Source organism: Furipterus horrens, unplaced genomic scaffold, assembly GCF_987537825.1.
Source record: "Furipterus horrens unplaced genomic scaffold, mFurHor1.1.pri manual_scaffold_1, whole genome shotgun sequence".
NCBI classification, from domain to species: Eukaryota; Metazoa; Chordata; class Mammalia; order Chiroptera; family Furipteridae; genus Furipterus; species Furipterus horrens.
The window spans coordinates 47641535-47665301 of record NW_028327171.1 but is presented as its reverse complement, the minus strand read 5'-3'; the positions used below and the strand labels follow the sequence as shown (position 1 = coordinate 47665301).

General features: G+C 41.2%; 1 protein-coding gene across 3 annotated transcripts in view; it reads right to left on the bottom strand.

Annotated features, from left to right (window-relative positions):
- The window catches only part of ST6GAL1 (ST6 beta-galactoside alpha-2,6-sialyltransferase 1), a 118425-nt gene that overhangs the window by 20857 nt on the left and 73801 nt on the right, over window positions 1–23767 (bottom strand). For 2 of the 3 annotated variants that reach the window (XM_090275193.1, XM_090275196.1), the window contains 3 exons: window positions 20577–20712; window positions 16368–17022; window positions 3956–4053 (listed from right to left, as the gene is read on the bottom strand). In XM_090275193.1, the coding sequence (XP_090131319.1) occupies window positions 3956–4053; window positions 16368–16971 (702 nt within the window). In that variant the 5' untranslated portion in view covers window positions 16972–17022; window positions 20577–20712. The remainder of the gene's footprint in view (window positions 1–3955; window positions 4054–16367; window positions 17023–20576; window positions 20713–23767) is intronic. The other variant, XM_090275201.1, reaches the window with a different exon arrangement.

Sequence of the window (23767 nt, the reverse complement as noted above, 5' to 3'; positions counted from 1 at the left end):
CATTGACGTTCCCCTCCTCCTTCCCACCTAAGAGAAAAAGAGTTCCAGTCTTTCATATAGAATTTGTGCTGTTTTGACTTATCCTCTGAGTTGGTTAGAACATCTGCCTGGTTCTCTCATATAAATAAAAGATTGCTTAACTTGTGTTCATTGTTATATCTGTATGACAGTCATGACCTTACTTTTTCCCTAAAAAGTATCCCTATCTCCCTACTGCTCTGGGCACCTTCCAAGTGGCCCTGAGCCAGCTGACTTTCCCTGCTGAAATACAAGAGGCCCATTTGCCTGGGATTGGAAGGCACAGTGATTTCCCAACAGGCACAGGCAAGCTTCTCCATCATGTACAGAGCACTTGCTGCCACGTACCAGCCTCTGAGTGAAATGCTGATTTGATCCTACAAAGGCCCTGCACGGTAACTTTTCTTATTCCCCTTTACAAACAAGGGAACTGAGGCTCAGAAAGATAAAAGCAACCTGCTCCAGTCACTCACGGAGGAAGTGCTGAGGGAGGAATTTAATCAAAATCTCTCTCTGAATTCCCAGGCAACTTTACCCTCAATTTAAATAAAGTTCCAGAATCTCTGTAGGATGGAGATTTAGTTCCTCACTAAACACCATGGATGTGAGGTAGGAGCCCACCATTTTGAAGCCTGCCATTCTAGACAAAAGCCATCCAAAAGCCCACCACAAGGCAGCTCACCTTCCTCCTCCCCCATCCTCCTCCCCCATACCCAGCTGCCTGAGACTCAGGCAGCTATCAGGTGATGGCAACCATCCAATCACCAGCCTGCTGGCTGTACAAGGGGGCAACTTGGCCCATCCTGTACTGCTTACGTATTCCAAGTTTTTAAGAAGCCTCAGAACTTCTTAAAAACTCACTCTGCCCTGATCCTAGCTGCTGGTGTCTGCCCTGATCCCAGCCTGCCATGTCACATACACAATAAACCATCTTGTTCAGCATTTGGCTGCTGGCCTTCTCTTCCTTGGTCAACCCCCTGAAACCTAACAATGGAGAGATGCCCAAAAAGCGGGCAGCCTCCTCAATTCGAGAGAATTTTCAGAGCTCCTCCACACTCCCTCTCTATTGCTGCTGCCCACTGTTTGTACATAAAACCCCTGATCAAACAGAGCTTGATCTCTCTCTCTGAATTCATGCTCTCCAACCTCCATGTGGCCAGCATGGCCTAGAAACCCTACTCTGTTCTACTGATTTACTCCTTCCTCCACTCTCCCCAAAGACAATTTCAAATTTTCTTGGCTTACACCTCCCCTACTAAAAGCTCTCTTTCCCTCAGCCTTCCTTCAGCATAGCCTTGTATCCCACTTTGCAGAGACAATAGAAGCCCTTTCCTGCTTCAACAAAAACACTGCCCCCAGCTGTACTCCTCCCACCCTTCCTCCTCCTGACTCTGTCCTGCTGGGGTTAATCTTGGCCGGGCTTTGGATCAACACCCTCCATCAACCTCCGCCACCCCTTCACTTACTTATCTCCCTTTTTTAATACATTCAGTTTCTCCCTCTATCAACCAGTTTCTCCTCATTAAATTCACTTTTCTATTGTGGTAAAATATACATAAAATGTGCCATTTTCACCATTTTTCAGTATCTGGCTCAATGGCATTAAATACAGTCACACTGCTGTACAGCCTGCACCATCATCCACTTCCAGAACATTTTTGTCTTCCCAAACTGAAACTCTGTGCCCATTAAACAATAATTCCTCCCTCCCCCATCCCTGCTTTCTGTCTCTATGAATGGACTGCTCTAGATACCTTATATAAATGGAATCATTCAGTATTTGCCCTTTTGTGACTGCCTTCCCATTGACTGTTAAACATACTCAATACTTTCCCATCTAAAATAATAATAATAATAAAAGTCTGGCCCTGGGTCCCTCAACTCTGTAGAGTGATTGTCCTATTTCTCTCTGGCCCTTCAGAGCCAGACTTCTCTCTCTCTCTCTCTCTCTCTCTCTCTCTCTAGTAACTTTTATTTATTTTTTAACTTAACCTTTATTGTATTTTTTCTATGACCCCTCCACCCAGCAATCACCACACTGTTGTCCACATCCATGAGTCCTTTTTCCTTTTTGCTCAATCCCTCCACCCTCTCACCAGCTGTCATCCTGCTCTCCATCTATGAGTCTGTCCCCATTTTCTTTGTTAGTTCATATGTTCCACATACGAGTGAAATCATATGGTATTTATCTTTCTCTGACTGGCTTATTTCACTTAGCATAATGTTCTCCAGGTCCATCCATACTGGAGCAAGACTTCTTTAAAGTACTATCCACATTTTTCTTCCCCACTCACTCGTGCCACTCAGTCCTCCACTCACTCCAAGCTGGCTCCTGGCTGGCTTTAGCACTCTCCCAAAGAGCTGTTGCTAAGGTCACCAATGGCTTTCATGTGGCTAAAGAGAGAAAAATGTTGTTCAATCTTCGTATCAACTGGTCTCTCAGCAGCATCTGACAGTGCTCTGTTTTCATTCCCTGCATAGGACTTGTTCTCACCCCTGTCTACACTCTCTCTAGCGCTTCACTAAGTCCCACTCTTTCACTGCCACATAGATACAGATGATTCATAAACTCTCATCTCCAGCCTAGACTTTTTTCAATGGAACTCCAGTCCCATTTGTATAACTGCCTACTTGCCACCTCTTTACGGATATTTAAAAGGCAGCTCAGATCAATCATGTCCAAAAATCACATTTTTTATCTCTACCCTCCTCTTTGACCCTAGCTCTCACAACTCAAAACATCTTCAGGTATTTCTAATCTCAGGGACTTCTAGCCAGCTAGTTATACAAACCAGAAACCCATTTTACCTGTGGCTGCTCTTTCACCTCTCACAACCAATCCAGCACTAACTAAAGCCTATTGACTGAACAAACCAAATAGTGCGCAAATTCAGTCTTTTCTCATGTTTACCTTCATTTCTACTCTGGTGCAAGTACCAGCATTTCTAGTCCTGGGTCCTCTAAGAGCTTCCAAACTGTGCATCTCCACCGACCATAGGACTTCTGATCATATGGAAACCAGAGACGCTTACAAAATGCAAGTCCAATAGCATAGATTAATATTGAGAATCTCACACTAAGTAAAATGTCAGATGCAAAAAGTTGAGAACCATATGATTTGATTCCAGCCATATGTGGGATATAATATTGAAAGCAACAAATGAACAAACAAGACAAACAAACAAAAAATCATAATGCAGACAACAGTATGGATGGTTACCAGAGGTAAAGGGGGGTAGAAAAGGGGAAAGGGGGTTAAATATATGGTTATGGAAGATTTGACTTTGGGTGGTGAACACACAATGCAATATGCAGATGAGGCATTATAGATTGTATACTTGAAACCTATATAATTTTATTAACTAATGTCACTCCAATAAATTTAACAAAATTAAAAATACTCCAAAGTAGCTCCATGGCTTGGCACCTTCTTACCTTCAACCTCATCTCTCACCACATACCCACCCCCCACCCCACCTACGCTCATCTCTTCCTAGGTCCTTGTGCCCCTACTCCCTTCGACCCTTCCACATGGCCCTACCTACACTGTTGCCTCTTCTTAAAAAGCTCTTACCCCACTCTTCTTGTCTTCTCCTTCTCCTCCTACACATCTAAGTAACACTTCATTTTTCCTGACTTCCTTGATAGGGAAAACTTCCCTCTTATGGATTCTGGTAGTCCCTTAACTCTCTCCTTTATAATTCTCTATTGCAACTTTAAATTTCTTTGTATGACTGTTTGATTGTATTTGTTAGCAACATGAGAACAGGACCAAGTCTGCTTTGCTCACCCCTGTATCCTTCACATATACCTCAGTGTCTGTACATATAAATATTAGAGTAGCTAACATTTACTGACATGTGCCAGGTTCTTAGTGCTTTGCATGGATTTTTTCACTTGTCCCTCAAAACACTTCTTATCTGCACAGAAATTTTACCTGCGAGTTCATCAGGCGAATGGTGGTTTTCGTGCCCACATCCTGTTGGAAGTTGGCTGTAGGTGCCCCATTAAACCTCAGGACTGCATCATGATCATCTGTAAACCACAAGGAAACAAGCAGTGATGAGTATCAGCGATAAGCAGAAAGACAGAAGTTGTGGAGGGAGAGAGGAGAGGAAGAAGCAGAGGGGCAAAAGAATGTTATTTTCCAAGCTTTATCCCATCATGATATATGGGAAGAAATTATCTACTTGTATGGTGCAATTGGATAAGTTTATAGACAGAAATGATCACCTGTCTGCCTGCCTACTGCAAGGGTTCGAGAGGTCCATATCATGACATTCCTGAAATCCAATCAATAATACCAGTGTGCTTAGTACAGTGGAAAAGGGAATGGGGCCAGTAGAATCACTATTCCAGTTACCAATGGAGCAAAACCAAATACTCTTGATATAACCAAGAGGTCACACTTCTATCACTGTTAGGAAAATGAAAATACTACCATAAGCCCAGTCTAATCTATGAGTGAAAAGTACCCCATAGCATCTTAAAAGCTTGCAGTGCTCAGCAAATGGGAGGAATTCACTATGGCAACCAAGACCACCTTCCAAGTGATCCAATTCTGAAGCCCAGGTAAGAGTCACAAATCTGGTGGTGGCAGAAATGCGACAAAAGGTCATAGAGCTAAACTAAACCTCATTATTTTCTACTTAAAAAGCAAAAAAGCTCTTTGTCAGAAACTGTGTCCTAAATCCAGCCAAATCATACAGACCATCTTAAAAAATCTACTCACTCCCTGGCAACAGTCCATGTAGCTGTTTAAGCAGAGTTTGGGAGACTTGGAGAAGTTGACTAGCATTGACCAACTTCATGGAGAGGGAACTGATCACTTTTAAGATCCATCCCAACCCCAAGCCTCTGTGATCTGTGAGAGGTCATCCCAACTTACTTGACCAAGAAAGTTTGGGGTCACCACTGAAATCTGCACAGACATGGAGGTCAGCCCAATCCTCTGTGGTTCTATTTCTGGGTGTGGGTTTATTTTGGGTAGTTTTTCATCCACAAAAGTGGCATCAGGAGGAAGGGGATGTGGGTGGGCATTAGGCCCAAAACAAGATGACCTGAAAGAAGAATACCCACAGAATTAAGGAATAAAACCTAATTCTTTATTTCAATTCTAACATGTATACAAAACCTCGGGAATCTAGACATCTCTTTCACAAGAACAACCCTATCCTCAATCTTTGGACAAATTGTTATCAAAAGCATTTAAAAGTTATGTACACATCCATAGTTCAAATTATCAGTTTATAGGGCAGGCACACTGAACTTCAAACAGGACAGGAAATATATCTTTACACAACTCAGATTGCAGTAAGTTTTCTCAGAATCAGTACTGATTTCGCAAGTGGCCAGTAGTAATCACCCTAGAATTGCAAATCATCAGAAATTTCACTTAGTCAGCTGTCCTGTTTCACAGGTGAATAAATGATTTATCTGAGGGTCCCAATAGGAAAGAATAACAAGCTCAAATGGAGTACTAACCTAGAGTTGAATAAAATGACTAGTTACAAATTTGTAGGTGGAATTTAAGGGAATCAGCAAGGAAGGGAGCAATACCCCAGGATTAGCAGTCGCAGAAAGCGTTTACAACCCATACAGCTAATGTGGCAACAGGAGCAGAAGGCGACCTGTCAGGAACAGGAAAATACAGCTACTCTAATGCCTGCCAGCAAGAAAGGAATCAATACCCCAACCTCTGTTTCCTTCTTCCTGCTGACTTCTAGGTTCTGAAATGGAAAGGGAGACAGCAAGGGCTGTTTGAAAAGGGCTGAGACTGTCAGTCAAGGGAAAGAAGCTGCCTGTGGTTACTATGCGAGGAGAGACCCTGGGGACAGAGAGCCCTGCCTCACTCTCCTCCTTCTTCTCAGCTTCATACCAGTGACTCTGTTATCCTGTCCCCAGTAAAATCTAGAGGGCAAGGAAGTTGAAACAGTACCAAATTTCAATTTCCCAGGGCACAGAGTGAGACAGAAAAGGATCGAGTAGATTTTGAAGGACAAAAGAACACCCAGCACAGGGGTTGAGAATAGGTCCTCAGTGTTCACCATAGCAAAGGAGAATTTTTTGTTCATGCAACAAATACTAATTAAGCACCTACTCTACCAGGCACAGTTCTAGGTACTGAGGACAATGGTGGTGAACAAGAAGGACAAGGTCCTTGCCTATGGAGATCTTGTAATACCGCAAAGAGAGAAACAGTAAAGAAGCACAACAACCTATACTCAAGATAATTATAATTGTAATTAATACTACGACACAAATAAACTGAGCTACGTAACAGAGACCCTGCGGAATCTCCTTTAGATGGGGCAGTGATTTTCAACTGGAGTGCTGCAAGAATTTTTAAAACATGCAATACCTGACTATTTCAGGGCCACAGAACTCTTTTCCCTTAGTTTGTCAAAAAAAAAAAAAAAAAAAAAAATGACAGTAGTCAACACAACAATAGCCTTCCACTGTGAATAAATCAAAATTATATCTTTTTTTTTCCTTTGGCAAAGTGGCAAAACAATATATTTTTGGTGTGCTGCAGAATTTTAGTAATTAGTTTATGTGTGCCATGAGATGAGAAAGGTTTGACTATAGCTGAGGTAGGGTGATGATTCAGGAAATACCTCTGAGCTGAGACTCAAAGGGTGACCAGGCCTGGAAATGGCCCAGGGGAGTACATTTCAACCAGAGGACTCAACAGTGTCAAGACCCAAAGAGGGTAAGGACTTGGCTAGAGACAAGGGAGTGAGAGGAAGAAGAATAAAAGATACAGTTTAAAAGGTTGGCAGGAACCAGATCACGAGAGCTGTGGAGGCCACGCATAAAGTGGGGATCTGATTCTAAGGAAAAAATGTCCATCATAGATGACAACTCTAAAACAGACCCCTACATTGGGCTCACCAGGAAAGGGAACAGGATCCTTGCTGGCCAAGCTTCCCTTTGCTACTGAAGGTTTAAGAGCTTTAAAACTCATACAGGACTCCAGGACATCATCAAGTGAAATCCATCACTACCAGGACACCAGCAAACAAGCCTGGCAAGGGAGAAGGCTGTAGAAAATAGATGCTACCACTTCTCTTTAATTTAGCATTAGAGGGCAGAAAAAGATGTGAATTAGAAAAGAAAAATGTACCACTATGTGCACAGGACATAACTGTATGCCTAGAAGATTCAACAGAATCAACTCTTAGAAAAGTCATAAGTATACTGGGCAGAGGGGAGCAAAGGGGAAAAAATTGGAACTATTGTAACAATATAATCAATAAAATATACTTAAAAAAAAAAAACTCACTGCCTCCAGATATAGTGACTATAAATAGCTGGAAATTATGATGAAAGAAATTTTATCACAGTTTGGGCTAAACAGTTGTTATATTTTCAAATTAGCTTAATGAATCACATAACCACTTGTAGAAGACTAGATTCTGACTCTGGTTAGGGAAGCTAGATATATAGATCAGGGCAAACTATGATCTGTAGGCCAAATCTGACCCATTCCCTGGTTCTATAGTTTTACGGGAACACACAGCTAGGCCCATTCACTTACTACTATCTATGGCTGCTTTTGTATTACGATGGCAGAGTTGAATAGTTGTGAAAGATAATATATGGTTTCAAAACCAAAAATATTTACTCTGTGGGCCTTTACAGAAAAAGTTTGCGGAGCCCTGACATAAATAATCATGCTCGCTGAGCTCCTCAACCTAATGGTGTCTTCTTGGTCCTTGCTCTGCCAAAGAACTCCACCTGCCCAAACTCCATACCCTTTGCCTTCCATTGCATGCTCCGCTTCTGGTTTTCCTCCACCCTTTCCACCAGCCTTTCTGATCTGTTTTGCTTGGCCTGTTCTTTCCCTGTTCTTTAAATGTAAACTATTTTCTAATCAGTCCCCCTTTCTAGACTACAACTATCACTTCAATACAAGTGATCCCTAAATCTTCCATCCTGACCCTTCTCCAAAAGCAAATATACAACTGTATAGACATCTACCCAGGGAAATCCACAAGCATTTCAGACTCAGCACATCCAAGAAGGAACCTGTCCTCTCCAGAAGCACACTCCCCTGTAATATGTTATAGCCAGCTCCCAGGCTAGAAACTCTGACTCCTGTCTGTCAATCAAGGTCATTTCTAGTTAGACACCAAGTTCTATGTCTTCTACCTCATAATGCCTCTCAAATCAGAACTGCTCTTTGCACTGCCACTGCCACTGCCACTACTACTACTCGCAGAGGCCTGGCCCACCTCACCTGAATGTGGCAATAGTCCCTGAGAAGGGCAAGATGATATAGCAGTGCCCATAGAGAAAGGGACTCAGAGGAGTGAGAAATTTCTCCAAGTAAACATGATCCCATCACTCACTTACACAAAAGCCTTCTAGGTCTCTCCATGACTCAACAAATGAAACCCGAAGTCCTTATTGTGACATTCAGCATTCTCTAAGAGCTTATAGTGACATTCAGCATTCTCTAGGAGCTGGCCACCTTCCTGGCTGTTAGGTTTGTGCCCGGAAGAAAGGAGGAGTCTGGTGGACCAGTGCAAAGCCTTTATTGAAGGATGTTCAGATAGCTGAGTCCAAGCAGACTATAGCACCAAGAGAAAGGATAGAGAGATTTTTAAGGGTGTGGAACAGACCCTCAGGGGGACAGGTCACCCTGCTGGTCAGCTCTAGAGTCCAGGGTATAGATGTTAGCGAAAGAACAATGTCCTCTGATTAGGAATGGTTGTCAGGAGACTTACTGTCCTTGTTTCTGGAAAATGATTAAGGGAGAGGGGAAGGGGCAATGGCAATGTAATGAGTTCTCAGGAGGATGCTGGCAGCTATGCCTTAGTCACCTCTGTTAATGGGAACCTTGTGATCTGGTGCGTGGCCAGTGATGCAGACCCTTTTTGTTTCAGCACAGGCGGTAGCTCAGGTCTTGCACGACTGCAGGCCGCAGTTCCCAAGACAGAGTGACCACTGGCCATAACATGTTTTGCAAAGCCTGACTCAAGTGGCAGGTCACAGGGCAGGCAACATGGGGTCTCTGGCCCTAACACTGGCCTCATTCCTCTGCCCTCTATAGCCTTCGAGAATCCAAATCCCAGCCAAACAGGATTATCTGTGATGCCCAAGTGTACTCTGCACTTTTTCCCAAGCAGTCTTTGCTTCTCTTGCTTTTGCCTCAACTTGGATGCTCTTCTCTCTTCCTCTAGGATAGCAAGTAAGCAAGAATATCAAGGGAATTTTCTTAACCTGACAAGGAATATCGCATACCAAAATCTATTATAAAGCTACAGCCACTATGAGGCACAAGGGCAGAAGGGCTAAGTATAAGGGTCTTTGAGTCAAAGACTGGGTTTCAAGTCCCAGTCTGCTGTTAACCAATTGTGTAACCTCTTTAAGCCTCATGGCTTAGCTCATCTGTAAAATAGAAACAATAATCATACCTACCTCCCAAGAATGCCTGGAAGATGAAAAGAGCAAGCAAGGCATGTTAAGTGCACAGAGGTGTACAGTAAGCACAACTCCTATTGGTTATAACATTTAAAAAATATGCTATTGTTTGGAATAAAAATTTATTCAAATCTAAGGTACTTTACATACATACCCAACAAAAATAATTGAAAATGACTGAGGCCCCCGTTGGCTGGTTGTGAGACTGCTGGAGACACCATATATTATTACAGTCCTCTGGTAAACGGTTTTACAATGAACAACAGCAACAAAAAGCCATAAAGCTATTTTACTTTTGTCTTCTCATCTCATTCCTGAGAATATTTCCACTAGGGTGGGTAGGAGTAGTCAGTTATGTTATCTACCCCCAAACTGTGTCAGCCATACTGTTTGTAAGAGCTAATCATTTGAAACCATCTGATATGTTCAATAGCTGGGAACAGGCTAGACAAATCCCAGTTATAGTGGGAAGGCTATGGGCCTGGCATGCTGCCTGGTACTTCCAGGCCTTCAACAAAGAGCCTTTCCCTTTCCTTCCCTCTTTGTGTTCTGTGCTTCTCTTTGGTATTGTTGATGAATCCATGAATGAATAAAAGAATAAATGAATGAATTTCTTAAAATATGTGTTAAACTAAATGCCAGGAGGACATACCTTATAAAATGCAGAACATTTGAAGACTAACATGCAATTTTTTGTGTGTCAGGATCAAAGTCCTTCTGTGGAAATACATATTTAGTATTATAACTACAGTCTATGGAAAAAAGATAGTTCTAATTAAAGTTTTGTTAAATCACTCCAAACTTTTACATAGTGCAGAAAAATAAACAGCATAGTTCCAATTCATGAAGGTATCAGACTTTGCCTAAACTTTAACACAATCCCAACCAGGCAGACATTGATAACTTGACTTGAAGAAGAGGATCAGCTAACACCTGGAATGTTCCAAACATTAACATACTAGAGCAAAAATGGGGAAAAAAGAAAGTAATTGAGTTTCTTTGGGTGAATAAAAACCAATCACATGTAGTTTCTAGAAAACACAGTCCAAAAGGCAAAAGTAGAAGTGGGGCTGGTTATCTTGGCCGCTTTTATTAGTAAGTGCTGCCTATTTAGGGAGGTACAAAATGTGACCTCATCACTTCTTTTTGCTCTAGAGAATCCAGTTGAATCTACTTTTCTTCTTCTGAGAGCCTGTGCTTGGTTTCAGACCATTTTTCTTGGTAGTCATGTGCAAGAAATGAAAAAGGAGGAATATGGTCTCACCTGCTCCAGTCGCTTCCAGAGCCTGACAAAGAGCAACGTTTCCTGTGCTTTGCTTTCTTTAGGCTGATTCATTTCATAATAATGAAAACCATGTTCTCTCAAAATAAGGGAACTATGCAGTCTTAATAAAACCTGTAAATCTGTGTTGTACGTGACAAGGATGGATAGACTTTCTCTTTATTAACTATGAAAGATTTTGATAAAATCAAATTGATATATTCTGACCCATGAGTTTTAACCTTTCTGGGGTTGCATATTCCTCTGAGAATCAGCTAAAAGCTATGAACTTTCTTCCTGGAAAATTAGACTAATTTTCTTACACACATACACACATATTATACATACCCAATCCACAGATTTTTTGTACACTATTTTAGGGATTCATGAGCCCCCATGAAGGTAGTGCACAACACTCAAATTAAGAATACTTGTCATGCCCTGGTTGGTGTGGCTCAGTGGATTGAGCACCAGCCTGTGAACCAAAGGATTGCCAGTTTGATTCCCAGTCAGGGCATATGCCTGGGTTGTGGGCCAGGTCCAAGTTGTGGTGGGGGGGTGTGAGAGGCAACCACACACCGATGTTTTCTTCCTCTCTTTCTCTCTCCATTTCCCTCTCTCTAAAAATAAATAAATAAAATCTTTCTTAAAAAGTCAATATAATGAAAAAAGAATATTTGCCACTATTTGCAGATAACATAAACTAAAGAGAACCCTAAAGATTCCACTAAAAAAACTACTGAAACCAATAAATGAATTCAGTAAAGTAGCAGGATACAAAATGAATATTCAGAAACTGGTTGCATTTTTACACACTAATATCAACTATCAGATATTAAGAGATATTAAGAAAACTACCTCATTCACATTTGCATAAAAAATTCCTGGGAATAAATTTAACCAAATAGGTAAAAGACTTATACTTTAAAAAATTATGACTTTGAAGAAAAAAATTGAAGATACAAATAATGTAAGAAGATACTATACTCACGAATATGAAGAATTAAAATTGTTAAAAGATTCCATACTACCCAAAGCAGTCTATAGATTCAATAGAATCCCTATCAAATACCAATGGCATTTTTCACAGAACTAGAACAAATAATTCTAAGATTTACACAGAACCACAAAAGACCTCAATTAGCCACAGCAATCTTGAGAAAGAAGAACAAAATTGGAAGTATCATGCTATCTGATATCAAACCATACTTCAAGGCTACCTATAGCAATCAAAATAGCTGGTACTGGCATAAACACATATACGTAGATCCATGGAAGAGAATAGAGAGCTCAGAAATAAACTCATGCCTATATGGTCAATTAATCTATAACAAAGAAAGCAAGGGTATATAATACAGTAAAGACAGTCTATTCAATAAATGATGTTGTGAAAACTGGACAAATACATGTAGAAAATAAATAAAACTAGGCTATCTTCTTACACTATATATAAGAATGAACTCAAAATGATTTCAAGACCTAAATGTAAGAACTGATACTATAAAACATTTAAAAGAAAACATAGACAGTAAACTCTCTGGCGTTGCTCTTGGTGTTTTTTCTGATATATCTCCTCAGGCAAGGGAAAACAAAAAATATATATAAACAATAGATCTACATCAAACTAATAAGTTTTTGTATAGCAAAAGAAACCATCAAAAGAACCACAAAGGCAATTGACTGATTAAGAGAAGATATTTGTAAATGATACATCCAATAATGGGTTAATATCCAAAATATGTAAGGAACTCATACAACTTAACACCAAAAAAAAACCCCACAAACAAAAAAATCCAACTAGAAAATGAACAAAGGACTGAATAGACATTTCTAAAAACAAATAACAAACATATAGATGGCCAATAGACATATGAAGATATGTTCAAGGTCAATAATCATTAGAGAAATGCAAATTAAAACCATAATGAGATATTACCTCACACCTGTCAGGATGGCTATCATCAATAAATTAATAAACAAGTGTTGGTTAAGATGTGAAGTAAAGGGAACCCTCATGCACTATTGGTGAGATGGCAAATTGGTGCAGCAACTATAGATAACAGTATGGAAGGTCCATAAAAATTAAAAATAGAACTGTCTTATGACCCAGCAATTCCACTTCTGGTATTTCTCCCAAGAAATCCAAAACACTAATTTGAAAAGGTATATGCACCCCTTGTTCATTGCAGCATTATTTACAGTAGCCAGAATATGGAAGCAACCTAAGTGTCCATCAATAAATTATTGAATAAAGTGGTACAGGACTTCCAGTCAAGATGGCAGCATAGGCAGACATGACTCACCTCTTCGCACAATGACATCAAGCTTACCACTAAAATATAGAACAACCATCACTCAGAACCATCAGAAATCAAGATGAATGAAAATCTGACAACCATGGAATTAAAGAAACTACATTCATCCAGACAGGTAGTAGGGGCACAGATGCAGAATAGGCTGGTCCCACACCCATGTGTAGTGGATAAAAGTTTGGGAGGGATTTCTCAGGAGCAAGGAGTCCCAGCCCCACACCAGGCCCCCCAGCCCAGGGTTCCAGTGGCAGAAAGATAAGTCCCTACAACTTCTAGCTGCAAAAAAACAGTGGGGATTGAGTTGGTAGAAGAAATTGCTGGAGCCCCAAGCAGTCCCTCTTAAAGAACCCACACATGGACTCACCTATTCAGACTCACTCCCTCTCAACTTTAGCACCAGGGTAGCAGCTTGAAAGGCACCAGTAGCATATTGGGTAAAATTGAAGTGTCTGGCATCAAGGAGAACAGAGGCCATTGTCATTTTTCTAAACCCTCCCCCCATAGAGCCACAGAGCCGGCAAGCTGGAGCCATATGTGAGACTCCATCAACCTGGCTAACACTGTTTGACCCACCTTGGAGATCCCCAGAGACTCTGCCCCACCCAACTTTTGGGCCCATCCAAGCTGCTTTGCCATATGAATGGCTGGTCTTAGCTCATGTTAAATCCTATGAAACAAGCAACAGCTGGCCTCAGTGAGCCACAGGCCCAGCACTAGCAGCAGCCAGCCTAGATTCACAGCTTGGCTTCCTTGGCTTTGCCTGGAAATCTCTAAGCCCAGCACAAAGAGCAGCCATCTCAGATTGCTTTATAGCTCAGGTAGGGTGGCCCCTGGCAAAACACAGGTGGGACTGACCTTGGCCTGCACCATCCAGGAAACTCCAGGGCCTGGGCACCCAGTGGACAGCTACAGACCATGTTGGAGCATCACCACCCTGCCCCTGCACAGCTGATCCTCCACAGAGGACAGAGGTTGGTGTAAGTGGTCACAGCCAATCCTTGTAGCTGACTGGCCTGGGTAAATCCCTTCCATTGATCTGCCAACAGCAACCAGGGCTCAACGACAAGCTGAGGGTATACTCAGCCCACACAAAGGGTGTACCTTGAAAACCCAGCTTGGGAGATAAGGGAAGCTGTGCCACTGGACATGACAGGACATCTACTACATAAGGCCACACTATCAAGATGTCAAAGCAGCTCTATCTAATACATAGAAACAAACACAGGGAGCCTGCCAAAATGAGGAGACAAAGAAACATGTTCCAAATGAAAGAACAGATCAAAATTCCAGAAAAAGAGCTAAACAAAATGGAGATAAGCAATCTATCAGATGCAGAGTTCAAAACACTGGTTATAAGGATGCTCAAGGAGCTTAGTGAAGACCTCAAGGGCATAAAAAAAATTCAGTCAGAAATGAAGCATGCACTAATTAAAATAAAGAACAGCTTACAGGGAAACAACAGTAGAGCAGATGTAGCCAAGAATCAAATAAATGATTTGGAACACAAGAAAGAAAGAAAAAGAAAAAAAAAAAAAAACAATCAGAATAACAAGAAGAAGAAAAAAAATTTTTTTACATGATGATTGTATAAGCAGTCTCTGGAACAACTTCAAGAGGTCCAAAATTTGCATTATAGGGGTGCCAGAAGGAGAAGAGAAAGAGTAAGAAATTGGAAATCTATTTGAGTAAATAATGAAAGAAAATTTCCCTTGCAAGTCCCATGTAAGTCCAGAAAGCACAGAGAGTCCCAAACAAGATGTATGCAAAGAGGCCCAAACTAAGACACGTCATAATTAAAATGCCAAAGGTTAAAGATAAAGAGAATCTTAAAAGCAGCAAGAGGAAAGAAATTAGTTATCTACAGGGGAGTTCCCATAAGACTATCAGTTGATTTCTCAAAAGAAACTTTGCATGCAAGAAGAGATCAACAAGAAATATCTAAAGTCATGAAAAGCAGGGACCTACAGCCAAGACTGGTCTACCCAGAAAAGCTATCGTTTAGAATCAAAGGGCAGATAAAGAGCTTCCCAGACAAGAAAATCTAAAGGATTTCATCATCATCAAACCATTATTATATGAAATGTTAAAGGGCCTTATTTAAGAAAAAGAAGATCAAAATTATGAACAATAAAATGGCAAAAATATATATGTATCAACAATTGAATCTAATAAAACAAACTAAGCAAATAAAAATATGAGACAAAATCATGGATATGGAGAATGTTTTGACGGTTGCCAAATGGGAAGGGGACGTGAAGGAATGGGTGAAGAGATGAGGGGATTAAGGAGTACAAATAGATAGTTACAGAATAGCTATGAGGATCTAAATGCACAGTATAGGAAATGGAGCAGCTAAAGAACTTATGTACATTACCCAAGGACATGAACAATGATATGGAGATTGTCTGTGGGAGTGGAGGGTGCTGGATGGAGGGGGCAAAGGGGAAAAAAATCAGGACAATTGTAATAGCATAATCAATAAAATATTTTTTAAAACAAGTGACACATATATACAATGGCATATTACTTGACAATTAAAAATGAAATCTTACCATTTGTGATAAAATGGATGGACCTAGAATGTACTATGCTAAGTGCAATAAGTCAGACAGAGAAAAACAAATACCATATTATTTCAGTTATACGTGGAATCTAAAGAATAAAATAAATGAACAAACAAAACAGAAACAGACTCATAGATACAGAGAACAAACTGAGGGTTTCCAGATAGGATGGGGATTAGAAAACTGGGTGAAAAAAGTGAAGGGATTAAGAAGTAAAAATTGGTAGTTACAAAATAGTCATGGGGAAGTTAAGTACAGCATAGGGAAAACAGTCAACAATATTGTAACAGCTATGTATGATGCCAGGTGGGTACTAGGAAGAGAAAAAAAAAAGTTCCTGCCCTAATTCATTCTTTTCAAACAGAAAAGCTTAAAATTACCCAGGTGGTTGAGGCCAAAAGAGATAACGTGCAAATTTCAGAACCTGAAGATAAAGCAAGTGTCTATCTTTCAATTATTTTTAAATGTCAATTATAGTGTTTTGCTTCTTTGTATCAGTAGAACTCTCTTTTCAAACAAAATTTTCAGTAGAACACCAATATTTAAAACAGATAAAAATAAAGCTATTTTAATCAATACAGATGCTGGGAGACTGGATCCCCATCCTTTTAGCTGTCCCTGAGGCACCTCTGGCTCATGAGCAATTGAAAAACACGGATCTGGGCCTGCTTTTCTAGTCCATAAAGACTTACCACAGTCTCCAGTTTTGTCTGTATGCCCAGATGCTCCAAATGAGGTAACAATTTCATGTTCTGATAACAATCTTAACACTACAGAACCCACCTATTTCTTTGCCCAGTTGGGAGGACTTCAGAGATCCCGCTGATGAAACAACAGCACACCTGCCCCATGGCCCAGCCTTGGTCCTAATGCTCTCTTTGGGCAGGTAACCCTCCCATTCAGAGGTATTGAAGGGAAAATCTGTGACCTCTACCATGGATACGTTCACTTGGTCCCGAAGGTGGCAGCGCAGGGCCTCTGCACTGAACTTGACACCAGGCCCCGGCCCCTTGTAGGACACATTGTACTTGTTCATGGTCAGATAATTCCTCCAGATCTTCCGCAACCTGGGGATAAGGTTTTTGGAAGAGCTGTCTTTGTTCCACACAAGGAAGAAGGGCTCTAGCTTGATCTTCGCTGGCCCCCTGGGACTGCTGAGGGCCTGGCTTCTTGTGTGAGGGTCCTGGGAGTTGCTTGAAAGTGCAGACTGGGAACCAAACTCCACAGCAAGTTTCTCCCGACTTATCCCCTGGAATTCCTTGGTTTGCAATTTAAGGAAATTGTAGTAACTCCCTTTCTTCTTCTCCTTCCATAAACAGATGGCAGCAAACAGGAGAAAGGCGAACACACAGTAGCTGAATTTTTTCTTCAAGTTGGTGTGAATCATAATGAAAGATGTGTTCAAGGGAGCAACTCTGTTCTGAGCAGGAAAACAAGCCTAAAGAAGGTAAGACAAGGCAAAAAAAAAAAAAAATGATGTAAAGAAAATCTACAAGTGTGACTGGCAAGAGGCAGGGTGAAGGGCTGAGCAATGGATTTAGAGTGACAAGATTTGAATTCCACCAGGTCTGGGTTTTGAATATAGAGAACAGTCCTCAGATGTTCCTTTTCTGTTTGTGTTCTCCATGACTCCTTTTACAACCTGAATCTTAGTTTCCTCTTGTCTTGGTCTAGCTCCCCAACTGCACTCTGAGCTTCCTGAGATCGAGAACCACATCTCATTTAGTTCCTAGGTCCTTACATTCTCTGTTAAATGAAAGCATGTATGCTTAAAAAACTAGAAGAAAAGAAAGAGCAGGCTAACTGGTCTACATCACAAGAACCCAAACTCCCTAAAATTCTAAGAGGCCCGGCATCCTTTTTAAATTGTCAGAAAGAGCCCTGGCTGGTGTGGCTCAGTTGGTTAGAGCATTGTTCTGTAAACCAAAAAATTACAAGTTTGATTCCTAGTCAGGGCACATGCAAGAGGCAACCAATCGATGTTTTTCTCTCACATCGATGTTTCTCTCCCTCCCTTCCTCTCTCTCTAAAATCAATAAGCATATCCTCCAGTGAGGAAATAAATAAATACATAAATACATAAATAAATAAATAAATTTGCCAGAAAGAGATCTCTCATCATAGACAATGCCATGACTTTCTGATGCATCTCTCTAAGTGATGTTGGACTCCAGAGTGAGAACAAAACCAAGGGTTAGCTTCACAACAAAACATTCGGTTTTATGGAGTGTCTTGCAAGAGTATTATCAAGGGATATACCTCATGGTAAAGGATAGGAAACCTCAGTAAGACAGCAGACAAATGACCAATTCAGGAAATGAAAACAAAGATGAATTAAGCACATAAAATGTTATTTCATTTAATGTCACCATAAACCAGGACCACTGTGATATACAACTCTAGACAGTCTAATATGTAGGACATCTCCTGAGCTGTGCAGAGAGGCCCTGACCATCACTAGCCATGATATTCTAATCTCCAATACCTGGGTAAGGACCTGTTTGTTCAGAATTTATTGTGCAATTGAATGGAAGATAAAAGCACTTTGATTTCAAACAATGTCTGTATCTTTTAAAAAACATTAAATTCTTTCCTAAATGAATGGGTTTATTTACCACACTACATGTAAGGAATCACCCCCAGCTTTTGCTAACCACTTGGGATCTACAGTCCTTTCCCACGGAGCCTGCTCATAAAGGTATCAGGGATAAAGTGGTGGGAGTACTAGACAGGCTATTCAGGAAACCTGGGTTCTCATCCTCATTTCTGGTGACTGGATAAGTCACTAAACCTCTCTGCACCTAAGTTTTTGTACAGTAATCATCTCTCCCCTATCTCATTTATGGAGTTCTAGGTGGACAAAATGAGGATGTTATTATCTGGCTTGGATAAAAAATGCAAAGACACAGGAGTTATTCTGAACAGAGACGAGACCAGAGAGCGGCTCCTCAGCGTGAGGACCTGAACTTCAGGTCCTTAAGCTGAGACCCTTTCATTTCAGCGACATCAACACCATTCTTAGAATTCACTGACAGTACCAACCAAACAGTGTTTCCTACCACCCCAAACCTCAGGAACCTGTAGCTCGGGGTGGGGGGAGGGGGTGGTTCCTGCTTTGGGCTGCTAACGTTTTGAAAGTAGCGATGAAATGTACACAGAGGGGGAATTCAAACTTGAAATCAAGAAATGATGTTGCATCATCAGAAAACTAGGAAACTCAATGCCTTCAGGCACCCAGCACAGCTAATCACATGCCTATGATAGCTGAAGAAGAACTAGAGAAGAGAAAGTAGCATTTAAGAAGGGCCTACTGTGTATAAGGTAGGCACTTTACCTGCAATCTCTGATTTAATTTTTATAATAACACTATGGGGTAGAGATTAAATATCGCATTTGAGGAAATGAAGAAATTCAATCTTAGCAAGGTTACAGGGCTTCTCCAAAATCAACAGCTAATCAGTGCTAGAACCGGGATTCCGTCCCAGGTCTCTCTGATTCTAAACGTTTATGATCTTTGTACCAAAAGGACAGGCATCTGGGATAAAGGACAGTGAAAAGTCAGTGTTGACCAAAGAGCGCTCAGAAATCAGGGTCACTATAGAGACAACTCAATCTGCCAGACAATCAGCACTACAGCAATCATTACCTGTGCTCACAGTTTACCACCCAGACAGCCCTTTCACAGTAATTATATTTATGAGACCCAGTATAACCCTGTGAGATATGCAGGGAAGTTTTTACTAGCACAATTTATAGCTGAAGAAACTGAGAGGTTTTTTTTTTAATGTAAATAATTTTCAGAGTTGCATGAGTGATTTAGAAATAGAGTTGAGACTTAAATTTATGTGAATGAGGGCAATGAAACAGGAGGTAAAGAGGTGGGATCTGATTCACTGTCTGGAGAGCTGAGGCTCAGGAAGGGCTGGTGTTCAGTTTCCTGCCAGCACCTACTCTCCAATGTTGAGTTTCCCAGGGAAGAAGAGTTCGGCCAAACAGCCAGACACAACATAGCCTTGCAACTTTAAAAACAGCCTCAGCCTTTAGGGTCTGTGCCCCATCATGGCCTCTGAAACCTCTTGACTTTCTGATCATAGGCACTTTGAGCTTCAAGACCTTTTCTCATCTCTCATGCTGCTCTAAAGAAACAGGACTGAAGAAATTTAATCTGAGCAGCCCAAACTGAAGAAAAGAGGTAGCAGACTTTTTTCCCCAAAACTCTTTGGGAAAACACACCAAGCTCCAATTTTCCAATCACACTTCAGTCTGACTGCTTAAGCTTCCAGGCCTTCACACTGCTGCAGTTTCTCCCCTGGCCCACCTGTCCGACAATCACAAAGCATGACCTTTCTGCTCTGACCTCCTGTGGGGTCCACCTTCCCTTTAGCACTATTCTTGCTCTGACTGCTGGCACCTAGTGCTTGCTTTTTGCTGATCTCTTCAGAGATCAGCAAAAAGAAACTCCTCCTGGCTCATCTCTGAAACCCCGGTGCCCAGCACACTGCCTAGAAAAAAGAGAGCACTCCGTAAAGGATAATTGAACAGATGAGACTGTATCCATGAATCCTTACAATGCCTATCAGACTTATAGAATACAATAACAACTCGTGTGATCACCTAGAGAGAATAAGTCAACGCTGAACCAATAGAAAGAAATCCCAGACAAACTAAGGCTCTTGCCTCCTGCCCCAGTCTATCCATCACTACATGCACAGCATCAAATGCAGGATTTGGCACATAGTGGGGCTTAAAACACGTGGACTGATTTACAGAATAACTGTCTTATATTTATAGTATATAGAAATAGGCAACCACCTATCCCCAACCCTCATTGAATCAACTAAAAAAAAAAAAAAATACATGAAGGAAACAGTAAAGCTGTAGCCAAACATTGGGACTCTGTGACCCTCGTTAGCACACTCTACCTCACCATTTTTTATTCTGGGGTGTTCCCCTTTGCTGCCTCCAGAGCCCACACCTCCAGGTGTTTCTTACCTGCTTCTGGTTAATCCCCCTAGGGCTGTAGGCCAGCCAGGTCCTCAGGATCTAGCACTATTCTTCATGGGAAGGGTACTTGCTTTGTTGGGTCTGGAGGCCACAGCTCATTTTTCTCAGAAAGATGAAAACTCATCTGCAAAGGCAAAAAAAAAAGGGGGGGGGGGAGGTAAGAGCTGTTTTCCAATAGGGGCAGGGTTAAAAATTAACAAGTAAGATAGGCACTTCTGCTATTCTCCAGTGTGGGCCCTGGCCTAGGCTATGGCTCAATCCAGGAGGCCCCAAGGGCTCAGTAAAAGAGAAACAAGAGTCTATTACAGGTGTAGTGCCCTGGTCCAGGAACAGCACAGATAGCCTAGAAAAAGACTGATACTAGATAACAACATGCTAGAAAGATAAAGTAGACACCACAGATCAACCTGGGAAGAACGGACGGTTTGGGGATACATAAAGAGCAATTTGGAGGAGAGAGGAGTCAGTTTATCTCAAAATAAACTCTAGACAGATTTTTTAAAATTATTATCAAATAATATTTAATGAAATGTGAAAGTTTAATTATATAATGTTAATATAAAAATAAGTTATGAACAGTATATAATATACTATCCAAATACAGAGAAATATATTTTTTAAAATGTGCATGTGAGAAAGAGAAAGGACTGGGGAAAAACTAATCCTGGATGGTAGAATAATATGGTTTCATTTTTTAAATAATTTTTTGTATCTAAAATGTAGATGCATTACTTTTACAGTAGGAAAAATATTATAAATACATAATTTTTTAAAGTTAGAAGTACAATTCTATATTTGTCAGCTTTTTTCTTTCTGATGAAATGTAGAAAAATAACAAGAAAAAGTTTAATAGTTGCATAAAAATTCCAACTCTCACACAATGAAAAATACGTAATATAAAGGGAAACAAGAGTCAAGGTATGCAAAGAATTAACACAGTAAAAGCCTCTCAAAGTAAACAGGCAATCAACATAAGCAGGCAGACAAGTCACAAAATAGAAAATACAATTAACAAGCATATGAAATTATGAACCCTGTCAGTCCTCTGCAGGGTCGGCCTGCCTGCCTATTTCCCAGCCAGGAAAAGCTGGAATTCCCAGGACAGCTGCATCTCCCAGGACAATTTGATTGTGTATTAAGTTGATATGCAAGGTTGTATATTAAGCTGACTGTGTATTAAGTTGATACTCAAGCATATGAATCCAAAAGAGGCAACTGGAATATTGAGATATATAAGATATGTAGAATTTACATTAGCAGGAGTTTTCAAAATGATCATAATACTCATTTCTGGACAGATTATAATAAAATTGGTATATTTCGAGGAAGCACTAGGAATGAATTTAACCTTTTCAGAAAGTAATCAGGCCATAGAATTAACAGCTCATGACTATTACCATACTTCTTCAGGCATCATTAATGGGAAAGTATTTTTTCTCTGCAGCCTCCCAGCAAATACTGTGTGCCTCTTGCCCATGAATGCGATTCACTGCCAGCGCCCCAAGGTGTGAGCTGCTGGGGCCTGAGACTTGAGTCTGGGTTCAGTGCACAGACATCAGAGGAGTACAGCGAAACCAGATCTTCCTCCCACACATCAGCTGCATCTGCTCAGAACAACTTGCCCTCTAAGAAGATAAAATCAGTCCTACTCCTGATTTCCAAAAATCAACCAGTTGAAACAAAAGTAGTGCAACTGTCAGTCCAAATCCATCGGTAATGAGGGCCTTCCAAAAATAGTCACTGTTGCTCATGAGATAGAAAGGGGGATCTTCAACCAGCTGCAGAAGTGATAGCAGAATCCTCAACTCACAGGGTGAGAAACTTTAGCAATCATAACATTAATAGTTACCATTTATTTAGTACTAGCTAACCCTGGCTGGTTTGGCTCAGTGGATTGAGCGTCGGCCTGCGAGCTAAGTGTCGCTGGTTCGATCTTCCAGTCAGGGCACATCAGAGAAGGAAAACTCTGACTCCAAAAAACCTCCGCTGCCTTGCGGCATACCTCTTCAGGGGAAAGGCTAAGGGAGTAAACCCCGACAGAAAATCCGGAGCCGGAGTCCCTAAGGCGGTTTGACGTTGTAGTCAACACCGGCAACTCCTGCGGCGCACCTGAAGCCAAGCTGTATTGACTCCGTCTTTCCCTTGGACCCTTCAGCTGCGAAGAGAGGGGGGGTCTGCTGCATGGGCAACAGCAGACCCTCCATATCACCCTGCCCAGGCTCTGTAGCTTCAGCTTCACTGGAGAGGACACTCCAGCGTCATCGCAAGATGTCGATTCAACACGGGAGGAGACAGATACCGTGTCACTCCCGAGTCGGACTGCACAGCCATTCTCGGCGGTGCAGATAGACTCTTAAGAAGCTACACCATCGTCTCTCGAGACGGACGGCTGCCGATGAGTACTAGCTAAGTGCTAAGCACTGACTACATCTTAGAGGTTGAGTAAGAACCCTAGAATTGAACTGATCCCACCAAGAGTCCAAACTCTTGCCTCTCATCAGTTACATGACCTTGGGCAAGTTACTCAACTCCCTAAGACCCAGCTTCTTTATCTGTAAAATAGAACTAATAAAAACAGAGCCTGCTCCACACCTGCAAATATGTAGCTGAACACGGCTAGAGAAAATCACAGTGATGCTTACTGATTTCATTTCAAGTTCATGGTCACTAACTGCAAGTAGCTACTTAATACTTCCCAGCAATTATGTGCTACTTTTTCAATCAATTCATCTGCCACTCTCCTAAGGGACTATCTGATCCACCCCCTGCATGAACACTCCCCTTATCCCCACCTTCTCCTTATTCATAGAGGAAAAGGAAGCTACCAGAACAGAACTTTCACACACATGCCTTTGTACCCAACTACCCCTCCTACCTACATTTATGCTCAAACAATCTCTTGTTTCTATGGATGAAATAGCTGTATCCATCACTTATAATAGCCAACATTTTTCCCACTAAATCCTACATACTCTTATCTACTTAAGGACATTCTTCTAGTAGATCTCCTGTTTTTCTTCTGCATCAGTAGGTATCCTTCTCTCAAAGATCATGCCCATCAGCATATAGACATGCTATTATGTTTCCTACCCTAAAAACAAAAAACAAACAAAAAATAAAACCCTTTCTTGATTGAGGCAGCCACCATCTGACCCTAATCTGTCTTCTCATCACTGAGA